The 15,563-nt window shown below is 41.6% G+C and overlaps 1 protein-coding gene across 10 annotated transcripts in view; it reads right to left on the bottom strand.

Annotated features, from left to right (window-relative positions):
• The window catches only part of LOC119133937 (RNA-binding protein Musashi homolog 2), a 187,196-nt gene extending 179,011 nt beyond the window's left edge, over positions 1 to 8,185 (bottom strand). For 9 of the 10 annotated variants that reach the window (XM_037270260.1, XM_037270261.1, XM_037270259.1 and 6 more), the window contains exons 1-4: positions 7,961 to 8,184; positions 7,623 to 7,663; positions 7,180 to 7,261; positions 6,599 to 6,683 (exon numbers count right to left, since the gene is read on the bottom strand). In XM_037270260.1, coding sequence (XP_037126155.1) covers positions 6,599 to 6,683; positions 7,180 to 7,261; positions 7,623 to 7,663; positions 7,961 to 8,022 — 270 coding nt within the window. In that variant the 5' untranslated portion in view covers positions 8,023 to 8,184. Of the gene's footprint in view, positions 1 to 6,598; positions 6,684 to 7,179; positions 7,262 to 7,622; positions 7,664 to 7,960 lie in introns of all 10 variants that reach the window. The other variant, XM_037270257.1, reaches the window with a different exon arrangement.
• Between the last annotated feature and the right edge of the window lie 7,378 nt (positions 8,186 to 15,563).

Here is a 15,563-nt window from a genome sequence, read left to right as displayed (position 1 = left end):
ATTTGTTTTAGCACTTAGCCTCAGGCTTAACCAATTGAAACTCAATTACTATGTCTGCACCAAGACAACATGTCATGCTTGGAATACCAAATTCCAGTACTTTCTGACCTACTGTATCTTCCTTTTAGGTCAGTATTGCTTCATCCTTATTTATTCGATGTATATTATCTCTTGCTGTTATCTACTATTAAACACTTTAAGATGAGCTCCGTTGAAGCTGTTAAAAACCGTGCATAAAAAAAGAACAGTATGGCTTTTCTGTTCACATCATTTCGACATGTAGGGTGGAAGAACTGCACCGATGATACTTTCAGAGCCATGTGGACAAATTAACCAAGGAGAACCGGTGATCCAATTCTTTGGAGAAATACTGCAGCAGTTACCTTTTTAGGTCACAACTTATGATGAATGACTCCTTTGAGGCAAGTGAAATCAAGGGCAGGTGAGGTGCAGCGATTGTTTTTACATACTCATGCATATGGAGTTTTGTGGTTCAAAACTGTCGGGCCCCTAAGGCCATCAAGCAAAAATATGCACTGGCCCTTTTGCACTGGTGACACAAATTACATCGACTCTGTTTCACCTGGATCATCTTCAGGATAATTTACATATTAGTCATTTACTAATATTTTGGCCCGTTGGCTTTCTGTGTTTTGGGCGGGAAATGGCGAGATCCAGCTGCATAATAAATGTCAAGAAGGTTAAGCCTCTTTTGACAACCATTAAAATCGAAAATAAGCCAAAATGAAAATGTGTACAAGTGGCGAGAGAAGGACCAAAAGGCACATTATGGGTAAAAAAAAAAAAAGGAATCATTTTAGGGTTAAGTACACTTTAACAACAAGCAGATCATACTGTAGATGCCCGCACGTGAACTAAGCAGCAAGATCCTTGAAAGGAACAATATCCTGCAAAAGGGAATATGCTTCGACCATGGAACATTAGGTTTTATTGCTTACAGGATTATCTGTGCAAATGCGGGCAAGTAGCGCTATTAAGAAGCTTAACAAATGGCATTTACCTTTTGTTTATTGTTTTCAACCCGTGGAAGTGTGAAGGTCATTGGGTTGGTACTATGTTACCTTACCAACAGTACATGAGAAGGGGCGAGAGGGGGGTCAATTGACACATAGTGGACCTCCAAGTTGTTGTGGATACATTCGACTATTAAACTATCACCCCTTGACTTTTGGAAAGTCAATGGGGGCAGGACGAAAGAAATTTAGAACATTGCAACAGAATGTAGGTTATACAGCTGATTTTGTGTAGTACAAAGGAGGACGTATCGTCAAATTATATTCACACCTACGGAAAGGACTTGCTAAATTCATGCTTTGTGTAAATAATGCCACACATGGAACAAAAATGGGTCCCTTGGGACATCATCGCAACCTGCAGTGTCAAAGTAATAAAAATGAGAAGAAACCGAGAGGTCACGACCTCCCCACAGCCACTAACCCGCCATCTTTTATCTTCTGTAGCCTTTTACAACAAGGTCTCTACAGGCTGCTACCGAGTGAGATCAGCGGGAGAAATGGCACATATCAGAGAAATCTTTGGAAAAGAAAAAAAAGAAAATTGTCCGTATATGAATGCAGCTCTTGGGTAAACTCCTGATGAACACATATCTGCCCTCACACAACAGAGCGACGTATAAGCTTAAAGGAAAGGGCTTATCAAAGTGCGCAGCTTCTCCCAATTTAGGCCTGTGAGGAGTTCCACAGGTGTTCGTGTGTGATAGCAAACAGAATGGACATGAAATTAAAGCGTAAATGATTCATATCAGGGCTGTCAGACTTTACTGATCTTTGCGGCTGAATAACTCCTGAACGAGGCCCTTTGTTATGCTCCTGAATCAATAAGAATTGCACTAAAATCAAAGACAACAAACACATTGACCTTTCCTAAAAATATACATCAGTATGTCGGCTATTCATTCGTGTACAAGATATTACAGACCTGCAAGGTATGTCCGACAAGAGATACAAGATGGATTAGGGGTTTTTTTTGTAAACAATTCCTAATTATACAGTGCTTAACTAATTTATCAGAGACCAGCCCGTATCATTATGTGCTTTAATGTAGGCTTACATTTTTCATTTCATTTCAATTAGCTTTTAATCATTTTAGCTTTAATCAAGTCTAGCGCAAAGCATGGTCTCACTCAGTTTCCTTTCTATTTGGTACTTGGAGACCGCGTTCCACCCTCGAGCTTGCATCCGTGTGTAAACTCCATCACCTTTAATAGTTATGCCGCGCACTCATGGGGGGTGCTATTAAAATATTTTCAAGATCATTTTTCATTTAATTGATTTCCATAATGATTCAGAGGGATTTGCTCATGCTGTCGTCATATTTGAAAATAAAATACATTGACAGTCTGTCTGCGCCACAATCAAGTCCAACAAAATTGCATTACACCACCTGCACCAGAACTTAGACCTTGTTTTAGCGAGTCTAAAATGTAGTCTACTTGCACTTCACCAAATTGACAGATGAAACGAGGAAACGCAATAGAAAACGCTAGAATGAGTTTCAAGACGTAGCATGGTCTACCAATACACTAAACAACACTGTCTGCAAAATCCGCAAACACTTCAGACTTACCACGACACAAAATTCTTCCACTATTCAAGCCATTGTATCTCGTTTTCTGATATCAACATTGAGAAAATGATGTAGGGAGTGGAATCAAGGAAACAGCTCAACGACAAACATTCATTAGATGAAGCCCCGCCAATAGTACACAGAAGACAGAGTGAACCAATCACACTTTCAGCCATAATTAACTGCAAGACAGTGCCATGCAAATGCAAGGGCACGTCAGAGTTCAGATCATTGATTGGACTTTCTTTCCAAATCCTATGTGATGAATTTGGGGTGGATTTATTCTGGACGGCTACTCATGTCCTACTCTACAACTTTGTCAGATATCACTAAAACATCCAAGCAAAATGTCCCCGGGGGGGGGTCACTCGCATCTCTATTTTTCAATTATTCTTATTTATTTATATTTCAATTTCAGGCTCAGATCAAATACATGAAATGGAAAAATATGTCATTGATTGCGTTAAAGTGAGCCAGAAATCTGGTAGTGAGCAGTAGTGAAGCTACGCTACTCCGTTAGGCACCACAATCAGTTTTGACCACAATCCATCAAATGATGCATTGGCCAAATAATAAAGAAAAAAACGTGTTATTGTAATCGGCTTCGCATATTATGTGTGATACCGAAGAAAAGCTTTCGCTGCAGTCAAAACCAGTTTATGGGCAATTTCCTTCTACCTGACCTATTTGCATCAAATGTATTTACTTCCATAACTGGAACATGTATAGTGTTGTACACACAGTTCCGAATGTCTCATTGGTTTCAAAGATGAATAAAAATAATGGTGTTGTGTACAAAGTCTACTCAGAATGTTAGCCTATTATTTACAAATTGCTGGCAAAATTAATAGTTATGATAAGGATGTGACAGCTTGACTTGTTTAGTGCAATTTGAATGTGACTGGTTGAGTTTGAACATCCTCATTTATAAGTATGCACACAAAAAATGCCATATGAACGTGTATATGGCGTGTGTAGACTTTTTATACCCATTAAGTTTTGCTACAATATACCAATTAATGTGTAATCAGTCTTCGAGCAATATATCTGCTGCCTTGTAAAAATGCTCTTCAACTGTCCATGCCCGCCTGAGCTCCAAACATTGTCGGGGCAAACATATTTCGAACAAAGCAATGGGGGAAATGAGAAATATGTTCTGAATTACCAGCATGTGTGTTGTGACGCCTGAGGCTGTGCTTTCCCATATGTCTCGTTCATATCTCCATCCAAGTGTTTTCATAACCGGTTGGAAGAAAAAGGAGCACCAATTCTTTTATATATATATATATATATAAAAAATAATCGGTTTACTACATTTATGCTTTATTTCCCTTTAAAAATTTATTCAAAAGCACGTAATGACAGTTATGCTGTAAAAAAATAAAAAATGTTTGCAAAGACAGAAATATTGTATAAATTCACAGATCCAGTAAAACGTTAAAATGCAAATGAGGTTTGATTTCCACATTCCCTCTTTGAATGCTCATAATATGACTCAGCCCGTTCACAGTCACAGCCCCTGCGGCCTCTCACAGACAGCCCCAGCCCGTTCAAGGTGACCCGTGACAGGAAAGATTCACCGGACAGCCACGCAAAGTCCGACGCTTCTGTCCAATCAAAAATCTGCACACAAATCAAGAACGTTTGCAAGTCGCTCTCTACCTTTCATTCGTGCTGAGCAACTGTGCGAGAGATATGACGGGTCCTGATGCATCGCCATTGTTGAAAAAACACAAGAGCAGAGAGTGGCCACTGACTAATGGTGAGGAAGAACACAAAGCCGGCTGCCTCGGGTTTGTTCTATTCTGTAGCACGTTTCAACGGCGCATTAGCAGCTGGGAAATATCTATTTCCGAATGTGTTCTGAGTCATCGGGATCACGTCGCAAGGCTGGTGTGTCAATCACACAGTCAAATATTTGTCGGAATAACAAGAGGGCTGAGCTCGATAAATTTAAAACTATTGACAGGATTACAATCATGTCACTTTTTTTCTAATCTTGGCATGACCGACACCGAAGAACGCTTTTTCTTTGTCCCTCTATCATCAAGTCATATCAGGGCACCGACTTGGAAACTGTGGAACACACAACAAAAAAATGTTGTTGTTTTTCTTGATTTTGAATTATTAATGATCAAGTCAGATCATTTTTCATCAAATGTATTTTGATTCACATCTTTATATTAATGACAAAAATCCTCTCATATTCACTAAGACTTTAATGTTTTTTTAAAGAGGTAAAATACTCAGCAATGCTTTATTTCCCAGGACTGCAAATAAAGTTGCCTTTTTAAATAGCGACTCTATAAAAATTCAGCAATAAGACTGTGATGATGGTCATTATAAAGAATTAATTTGAAGCTTCCCGCTGGAATATCAGTTTAAGACGCTGACCGTGCACTGTATTCCCCTTTTGAGTCCAGCTGAGCCTCTCTCCGCTCATTCTCGGCATGTCCCCTCACACAAAGACATGGTCCTATTTTTTTTTAATTCTTTTAAAATTTAGAATTAATACATTTCTATTTATTTCAAAGAAGATGTGTCAATAATCAATAATAATCACATTTGGACTGTCACACTATCATTATTAAACATTGCGATCATCAAATGGATAAAACAACACTAATTTTTCCCTATTTTTTTGTATTCTTTTTTCCTTTATTAAAATGGTATTATTTAAAATCTGCCCGAAGGTTCAAGCCATTTTTCAACAATCAAAAACATGGTAGTTTATTGCTGGGCCAGCTATTACAGTCAGTCAGCTGGAGGTACTGTACTACACCGAATGAATGAGCCCAAGGTCCTCAGGTTAAATCCTATGAAAAGGCTTAGCGGAATAATTAAAAAGCGCACAAGGAATTTTAACTCCTTCTTGGAATCGCTGCTGTCAGCACAAAGGACAACTTCACTGTTGAAAAGTTCTCACAGTGTCAATTGCCAGTTCAATATTTCACAGACGATTGAAAATACCTCGTCTCTTCAGACACCTGAATCGCTACTATTTTACAGTTCTGTGATACCATCAGTCGTAACTTGCTGTTCATTTAGCTCTCAAGAACTTCTGTCTTCTCTCCGTGGCTACTAATTGGAAACATATGGAACAAAGTGTGATCTTATCACCTTCGTCCCCAATAGCACATAAATAGAGCTTAAGGCAATTTGGTGACATGAGCTGACAAGAGCGCAACTACTGTGGGAAAGTGGCAAATCCGAAAGCAAACCAAAATTCTCAGGCTCTGACATGCACTAGATTTCGGAATACTACAAATGTAAAAACTAGAGACAAAATCTCCATCCCTGTGAATCTATAAACACTGACTTATCTGAGAATACTATATTCGAGGCACATTATTTGAATGTAAAAATAAATACACAAAGTCCATTCTGATAATCTTACAGGCCAAAAAGGGAAAAAGTGTTTTGTCAATATGCAGAAATTAATTTCAATGAAATCCCAGCCATCTAAATTTTGAGCTAAAAAACATCTATTCTGTCACTATGCAACAAATTTTCACACAACAAACACAGCGAGTAAATACAAGTCACATATTAAATATATTAACAGGAAAGTAAACTCATCGAGTTCCCTTGATTTTTTTTTAAAGATAAAGTATTTTGGGATGTTTTAAGGAGAGCATTTGGAACCCTTTTTCCCCTTTTCAAAAACGTGACAACAGTAGCAAGGTGGCGGACAAGGGCCCGCACGCTCTTCACTGTACACGCTCGCGTGTGCGTGTGTGTGTGTGCTGCATGTGGAGGGGAAGTCAAGAGGTGGGCGTGTCCGTCTCATTCATCCAGAGAAGTGAACGTGCACACATAATATTGCACAGTGGAGCTGTGTTTTATTGCCAGCATTAGTGCCGAAAGGACCATCGTGCATTTAGCCCTTATTCGTGACCTTGAGCAAAGTGGGGCTTTCCATCAGGCATTGAAAACACATACAGTCTCAGACTTTACAAAATTACCAAAATGTCAAAAGAAATTAACTCACCGTCTTTGAGTCTAATTCGTGGTGTTGCTGAGCTAAGACTTTTTCTACGCTGGCAGCATCTGTAAATGTCACAAACCCAAATCCTCTGCAAAGCAAAGACACAAACAACAACGGTGTTAAAATGCATGCATGCAAAGGAAAAAATTAAACAACTTGGGATTGTTTCGAATGCAAGACTACATCGCAAAGCGCGTCATATTGCTTTGACCTCGGTATCTTAACAGTGTTGTTTGTTTCTTGCTAAAACAGTCGTGGTACAGTGCATGCGTTTATCATCCAGATTGCGGACGTCCTGTGGCAGAAACTGAAAGTGAGCACGCTATTCGCCACACTGTGCTGCAGTCACAAAGTCAATGTCAAATTGCATTCGGTCGCAGCTTTACAGCAGCGAGCATTTAAGCTTATCTGGCTCGCTGGGAAACCACACGCAGGCGCGCGCGCGCGCGCGCGCATGCACGCGCTCTCCGCTTCTCTCTCACCCACACACACACGCGCGCACACACAAACAGTGGATTAACCACGAAACAAAAGTAAAGCGATATCGCTGCATGAGAGAAAAAGTCCACCAGCATTTTATTTACCTTGAGCGTTTCGTCGTGGGGTCTCGCATCACCATACATTCTCTTATTTCTCCAAATTTACTAAAATAGTCTCTAAGGCTGTCTGTGGACAGATGAATCACATCAGGTCATTAGAAAGACAACGCACACGTTGTGATAATGAAAATGAAAAACACACGCACGCACACGCGCGCGCGCGCACACACACACACACACCCCGCCCCCTCCACCAGCAGCACCGCCGCGATGCGCATATAGGGGTCGAATAGAGGACTTGAGATGTGGACGAAGATCGGAAATAACGCCGTGCACACACCAACCGAAACATCCCACAGTGTGCACTCGTGCACGCACGCATTCGCACGCCACCGCGACGACAATCGCCGCAAACACACAGTCAACAAACAACACGCAAACAAGACGAAATGCAAGGACAGGGTTGTCCGAGAGGAAAACAGTCTCACCTGGTGAGGTTTGCCAGCTGAGGCCACCGATAAACATTTTACTGGAAGGGGGAAACACAACACAAGTGAGTCCAGATGTCAGTTCGGCCATTTTGACGACTAACTAGTTCTAAAAGCGACCTTAAAGGATAAAGCGCGACCGATCGAGTCGGAATAACAGTCTCGCTCGCTGTTATAGGAAAGGGGGGGCAGTCGCGCTGAAAGCTCTCCAAAACTGCCCCCTTGAAAGGCAGCGAGTGCGTGACGTGTGGACGAATCCTGCACGCCAGTCCAAGTCCACTCGAAGATCTTGCAAACATGCACAAAACACGGCTTGAATGTCGTGCAAAGATTCTTACCCCGGGTCATGTTGTGAGTCGCTTAGGCTTCCGGATGTGGCTTGACTCCCGTCTCCTTCCATAGCTATTCCTAACTATCGGCTGGGACTACAGGAACAGTGACAGTGACAGACACACAGACGGGCAGGAGATATGCAAAGCCCCGCTATGAGAATATTACTGAGCCGGGAACGACAGCGTCACACGTGGGATCAGCTCAGCCCCCTGCTCCCTCCTCCCTCCCCTTCCTCCTCCCCCCTCCCCTTCCTTCTCTCCACGCAGTCCGCTCTACCTTGGCCCACAGGGGGCGGGGCCTCGCCCTGTCGCCTAACCGATCCGATTGACGTCAACTCCGGCAATCTGCGACGAAATCCTCCTATTTGTCATTACATTAAGCAATAAAGCACGAGAAGTGAAAGTGTCCTATTGCACCTCCAAGCAGGTGCACAGTCTAATGTGGAAAGAAGGGATGGCTGTCTGCTTAAAGGGGAAGTCAAGTTCAAAATTTCCTTGATAATTTATTCTATACCCCCACCCACACACACAAACACTAGTATAAAGACCCTATTCAAATTGATATTGTGTTTGTGGAATATTAATTAAGCATAAAGCACCTGTTTTTATCCATATCAGGGGAGGGTGGTATTTTGCCTTGTACTGCCACTTGCTATCGGCTGAAAATGACATCACAGTGTCTCCTCAGCTCACAGTGTTCCGCTTACAAACGTCACATGACCAAAGCCAGAAAACGGGTGAGTCTGTGCTGGTTGTTACCTGAGCCCATGGGCCACGGCGGACTCGCAATTGGACTCTGCCAACCTACAGAAAAGTATGTTGAATAACTAAAAAAATCTATATTAACAATATTGTTCATTATGTTTTGCCATCTACTCCATGGGGGGGTCACCATTGTTGAGTGGAATCACTTTGAAGCAACTCGTGAAGTCAAGATATTAATTTCTCCGACTTTGTGAGTTGGACCTCCCAGTTTGCGCGGCGTTTCAGTGCACTGGCCAGAGGTCGGAGGTCACACTCGTAAAAGTCCAACTTCCCACTTTCCTGGAATGCATCAGTAATTCCTCTACATTCAAGATTCAAGAGTTTTTATTCGCCATGTTTGAGCGTGCCAAACAAGGAATTTGACTTCAGTAAATCACACCCTCTGTTCAACATTTAGGTGACTAACAACACTCAGGACATGTGAAAAAATGGCAAATATTCTCAAACATGCTAAATGTCATGCGGCCAAACCTGGAAAACAGGTTAGCGGACTCCTTGTGTATGCTAGCATAAATACAGGTTGATGACATGATGTTTGAACCCAAACTTGCTAAAATTATTTTTTGGTACACCCTGAACTGGTCGTCAGCCAATTGCAACAATTGAATCACAACTACATTTTGACAATGGTGTAATTTAATGTTTGTCTAAGCAGCTTGCAAAGCTGCTTTTATAGGACGATTTATGGTCGGCCAATCGGACTTTTATGTTTCAGTGGGGTGCACATGAATGAGCCTGCCACATTCAAGCATGAACCGTAAAATACATTCACACAGCAAGCCTGTTTTTATTAACCAAGCCATGTACGCGATGAAATTAAAACACGTTTACGTCAGTGAATCAATACAGGAAATCACTATTCGGTAACTCAAAAGCCGCCAACAATACAGGAGAAAGCAGAGTCTGCAAATGTTCAAAATCTTACCTACACTTGGTCCGGAGGGTTAGCTGATTATCGGAGTAAGTCTCCTGAGCCATTAAACCCATATACAAGCAGGTTTCCAGTGCACAAAAAGCTCCAAATCCTTTCTGCCGACCCCGAGGCACGGCCTTTCACATCTCCATTCATTATGGAAGTCTTTTCCCACGGGGATTGATGCCATACCCTCATACAATACGGGTTTTATTTGTAATGTTCAACTCATTTTTAGGCACCTTTGCAACGGAGAGTGGCCTAATATTGCCAAGTCAACATGTGTCAAAAGGACTGAGTGCTGTAATTAAGTGTTCAATTTGGGGTTGGCACACTTATGCAACCGCTCGATTGGACATTTGTGTTTCTTCATATGACAGATTTGGTTCTTCTCTACATGATTGATAAAATCTCTTTTATCAGGGCAACACTGTTAAATGTCAATCACATCCCACTGCGATGACCTGGGAAAAAAACGGATGCTCCTTTGTCTTACATTTTTGGTTTACATTTTTCCTATAGATTTCTATTTAGAAACGTGCAACCTTGTAAGGATAGGCCAAACTACTGGGACACAATGCTTGATATGTTTTGAATATTTCGACTGCCCGAAACGTGACTACTGAGCCCCGTTCTATCGTTTACATTCAGGGAACTTTTGGTGAATAGGCCTGTCCATGAGGAGCACTACCACCAAGACTTCCTTATCTGGCTTGGCAGCATGTTTTTCAAACAGTGGCTTTGATTTAAAAAAAACAACAACGACAAATGACATTTTTTTTTAAGGGGGGGGGGGGTATTTGAGGATATATCTCTAGTCAGGTGGCCACATTGCAGCCGCCTGTGTCTAGAGGGAAGGGGAAAACAAAGCAATTGGTGACTATTTGGTGAAGCACACATCTGTCAAAGAATATAAAAGTGTAAAATCCTGTGTGAAAAGGAAGTCGATTTTTTGCTGTATTGTTTTGCCCTGTGCCATTTGATGTTTTATTAACAATTATTTACAAAAACTTCCCTGTTTGGCTGATTTAAGAGAGCTGCATTTTTGTTGTTACGCTCAAATCTGTCTCCGATTTTGCAGTGGAGGTTGGCTTATTCCATTTTCTTTTTTAAACATTGTTATCACAGCTTTTTGATTCTGTGATTTTCAACAGCACAGGGCAAGAAAGACGAATCAAATCAAACGTGAAAGAAGCGACGCTCAAAGTGTGACATCTCACAATATTTGATGGAGGTTTTAAAGCTAGGAGAATAAAATCTCCACCTCACCACCTAGCATGTCATCCTTTAGCGGAATTCAAATGAATGTGCTGAGTTCATAACAAGGTATGAGCAAAGATTCAATGATGGTATATTATTATGGCTTTGAAGCCTTTTTAAAAGGTCCCGGCAGGGGAAAATATTCAATGCAGGATTTTTTCCAAGGGAATTCTATGAACCAATCTGTGTGGAACCTTAATGAAACATTTACAGTCATATTTTGGATTGCAGGGATTTCTGAAAGCATAGTTGTGTCAGTGTAAATGCATCCCCCGCAGTTCAATAGCAAAAGATGAACCTCTTTTCTAAAGAGGGGCAACCCGGCATGGAGAAGCGCTTGTAACGAATCGAGCCTTTGCATGAAAACTGGAGGATTTGAGGCTTTGGAGAAAAATAAAATTGATAGTGTGTGAAAGAGCTGAGAGCAGAAAGAAAGTGAGAGAAGCAACAGAGTTACGAGACGGAGTTTTGCAGAGCACGCCTCCTATTTCCTGTCGCGGTCATCATTTTAAAACCCTCGCAATATTCCTTCGACCTTGGCCAAATTGTTCTTGGATCAAGGTGAAAACGCCTTTCCACCCACATAATTCCTGCTTTGGGTTTCGTTTGGGAGATTTCACATTTACGACTGTACTTGCCGTAATTGTTGCAGATGCTAGGATAAGTAAGTAAGTAAATAAATAAATAAATTAATTTAAAAAAAAATAAAAATAAATAAATAAATACAAAAAAGAAGAAAAGTTTATTTTCACATACATGAATTTGCTATATTGCTCAGGATATTAATTAAACAGGATGTTATCCTTTGGAGCTAACAATGATTTTCTATTGATCACTCTGGATTGAGTCATCATGCTTTTCTCTGGAGGGCTTTTTGTGTGCGTGTGTGTGTGTGTGTGTGTGTGTGTGTGTGTGTGTGTGTGTGTGTGTGTGTGTGTGTGTTTGTGCGTGTGTGCGTGCGTGCGTGCGTGTGTGTGCGTGCGTGCGTGCGTGCGTACGTGCGTGCGTGTGTGTGCGTGCGTGCGTGCGTGCGTGTGTGTGTGCCCCTCATATGTTTGGCCTGTGAAGCCATGAAAGCTGCAGATGCGCACAAAGTGTCTCCCTCTAGTGTCTTTCTTTCCTCCCTCTGTTTAACCAAAGCGAGCGAGGCTCCGACTGCAGGGAGGAAGCCAGGCCGTAACATGCATAATTGACAGTCCTATTTCAGGAATTAGCCACCCACCAAACTGCAGTCTGTCAGCCCTTTCATCTCGCTTAAAAAGCCCATCCTGACCATAAATTATCAGTTGAAACTGGCGGAATAAATGAAAGATTCTTGTTTTCATCGTTGATGCGTTTGTTTTCCCAAAGGTGGTTATCATATGCGTACCTTTGTTAGAGAAACCATTTGAAGGCAGATCAGTGGGAAGGATGCTCTGCTGATAAATGATTTCTTTCATTATTCCTGCTTTAACTCGGCAGATGAGTTAATTAAGCTGTGCCAGGGGCTACACGCTAACATTCCACAAAGATGGGGCCACTGCGATATGCAGACATTTAATCACATTACTAAGAAATGAAAGTGTAATATTGATGTTGTGACGATAACCATGGGACGGAAATGGAACTTATTGTGAGCGTAAATATGGGTTGTACAATTAATTGAGCATCGATTACGTACACTAATTAATTTTGCCGAGTAAATGCTTACGTAAATAGTATGTAGCCAAAAGCATGATGGCTAATAACTAGCAGGACATTGACATGAAAAATGTCATTTTTAGAACCGTGCAACCAACCATGATGCGTATTAACTTATGAAACACATATAATTCTCTCCAGTACTTACATGTCCCTATGTGAGAACGCTGCAAGTATCCACCTCTCTATTCTTTCTCCATTAAGTGTCGGGGTTGGGGGTGATCGTTGTACTTGACTCACTCTGCATGATATGTCAAGCAAAAAAAAAAATAGTAACTCAACAACTCTGAAGAAAAACCAATGTAATAGTACAGATTGTGTTTCACTTTGCGCTTTCCGCTCTATCTAAAATCTATATGACTCCAGGTGGGATCATGTTTCTAAACTCGAATAGCACTTAGGAGAGCGCAGACCTCTGCCAAGGTTGAGCCAAGATGAATGGTGAGGTTGCTTTTTCGACCACATTGCCGTGACCGGCAGTTTAGGCGAGGGGCAGAGTATATCCTGCCCCCAAAAATGAGGCGGGAGGTACGAATGTGTGGCCTTGCTTTAAAGCCAAAAGCATGCCAGCTGCACATGCACCCAACTCAACAGAACTTCCACTAATAGTTTCTGTTGAAGGTGATTTATTCCCCTTTGTACATAATCAATCAATATGAAACTTAAAAGGGTCTTTATTTTCAAATCAAATATTAACATGTCATCGTCTTGCCATTTGGACTTATATTAAAAAAGCATTTGGATGTGGGTCTCTTTCAGCCAATGCTGCTCAATTACGAGTGGATGACGATGACATCATTTACCTGCTCCACTGGGCCAGGAGATAAGTACATGCCCCTGCTGCTCCCACCGAGCCTCTGGAGTCTGTGACGACTCTGGCAAGAGCGTGTGTGCCGCACATGATGGAGAACAGTGTTCAAGCCCTGCGAGGAGCCATCCTGTCACCTGTACAGGAGGCAGCGGGAGGGCCGAGGTGCGTGTCGACATTTTGGAGAGTTCTGCTGAGATTGAGGAAGGAGCTGAAAACAATAGCTCCACAGGGAGAGGCAATGTAAAACACCACTACTGCCTTAAATGCTGGGTTAAAATAAACCAACTTGGGTGAAACAAATTGACAAAATAACCCATTTTTGTACAAAAACTGGGTTGATTTGGGTTTTCAAATTAACCCAGCAGTTTTAACTGCTTACCATTCCTGTTTTTTGGAGCTTGCGCCTCGCTGAGCCTGCAGATACGCTTGTATCTTAAAATGTGGGGCATTATTCAAAACTCCAGGAACTCCTTTTTTAACAGTGTATCACGTGATCGGGCAAGCCGCCACAAGGTGGCGCGAATTCCCCGGCAAAGAAGCTGTGCTGCAAGCAGGACAACTGAAAAGTAGATTCTTTGGCAGAATGTTTTCAATTCGGCACTTTGGTGCTGCTTTTGGTGTGCTAATCCTATTCAAATTGTATTTTTACACTAATAACCAATTATTCATAAATGACCAATTTGAAGCCATGTTAGTTGGATCCAAATTTCGTTGTGTTGTATACTATACGCTAACCTCCTTTGTTTGATTTTTCCTGCTAACTGGGTGCCACCACGCATTCTTCTCTGACACTGCAAACAATGACCTCAACACCGACCTTGCCTTGTCTGCGCCATGGAGACAAGAAGTGAGATCCACCACATCTAAATCCCCCACCCCCTCAACTATGCCGAAGGGTTGAATTTTGCCTGTCTCATCAGTCTCTCGGCTTCAGCTGGAATATGCCTCGGTCGTTCCAAATTCCTCCACATTCCCTTTTTAGTTGATCAGCACCCAGACGGGAAAACATTGCTCTTGGCTGAGAGAGACGGCGAGCCTCTTGGCATATAGACGCAAGCTGTCAATACAGATTAGCTTTTATCAGATAAACTTTATGTGCAACATTGGAGCGTCCTTTGGTTGGGTAACAGCCTGATTTGGGGGTTACGATTGATCCTGTGGCTGTGTGGCTGGCACAAAGAGAGTTCAAACAGCTTCTCATTGGGTTTAATATCATAAGGTGAGGGCTCACTATATTGGTGATACTTTATTGTCATGGGCCTTTTAGAGGTCATTTCTCTATAGTAACGGCTGAATGGTTTAGGAAAATGAAAAAAACATCACAAAGGCACATCGGGTTGTGCTGCTTACAAAGGCATACAGCCTAATAGTCACTGTAAAAGGAAAGCGTCAGTCCACTCCAAACAAACAAGCCCAGACAGAGAGATGAAAAGGGTGGGGGGAGGGGGGAGCAATGGCAACAGTAAATGATACAAGCCTTCTACACCTTGTCAGTTATTAGGAGAAGAGAAATCTGACAACTTTGTGTTGTCTGGAGAAGCCAAAATAATTGCCTGCTATGAGGCAGCACTACCTTCTACAGCACACTACTTTGAAGAGAGTGTCATAAAGTTCTGAAGCTAAAAGCAGCTGGGGAGATTAAATACCAATTATAGAGGTGCATCTTTTTGTGTTTGAATTTGAATGCAAGATCATTAGATTTGATGACGATTCTCCACAGCAACTTGCAGTGGCCTACAGTAAAAGTACAAAACATAAAAAGATGCAACTCAAACTTTATTTTTAGCAATATCATTTAATACAATACAATTTTCAGCAATGTAGTTTTTCTGTTTGATCAATTACTTTCTGCAGAGAAATGTCAAATGCATTATTAGATGAAATTATCAGTGTGGGTGATGCTCATCAGATGTTCTCTAGCTCCCGGGCATGAGCGGGGTGAGGGGTCCACAGATTCTGCCATGTTTCTTTCCCATGTCTCCTCTCAAAACATCCACACCTTGCGGGTGTGTCTCCGTGCACGAATTGCTGCATTATTTTGTTGCGTGAAAAATCAAAGTGAACAAGCTCCTGTTAGAATAGAAAAAGTGTCAAAAAATATTACACTTTACGTGTTGGTGATATTATGCTAGTCACTCTATTTGAGATACAATCCACTGTATTATACTATTATCCGCACA

Source organism: Syngnathus acus, chromosome 14 (assembly GCF_901709675.1).
Source record: "Syngnathus acus chromosome 14, fSynAcu1.2, whole genome shotgun sequence".
NCBI classification, from domain to species: Eukaryota; Metazoa; Chordata; class Actinopteri; order Syngnathiformes; family Syngnathidae; genus Syngnathus; species Syngnathus acus.
Note: the sequence above shows the minus strand (reverse complement) of the source record. Positions and strands in the feature narration are given on the sequence as shown.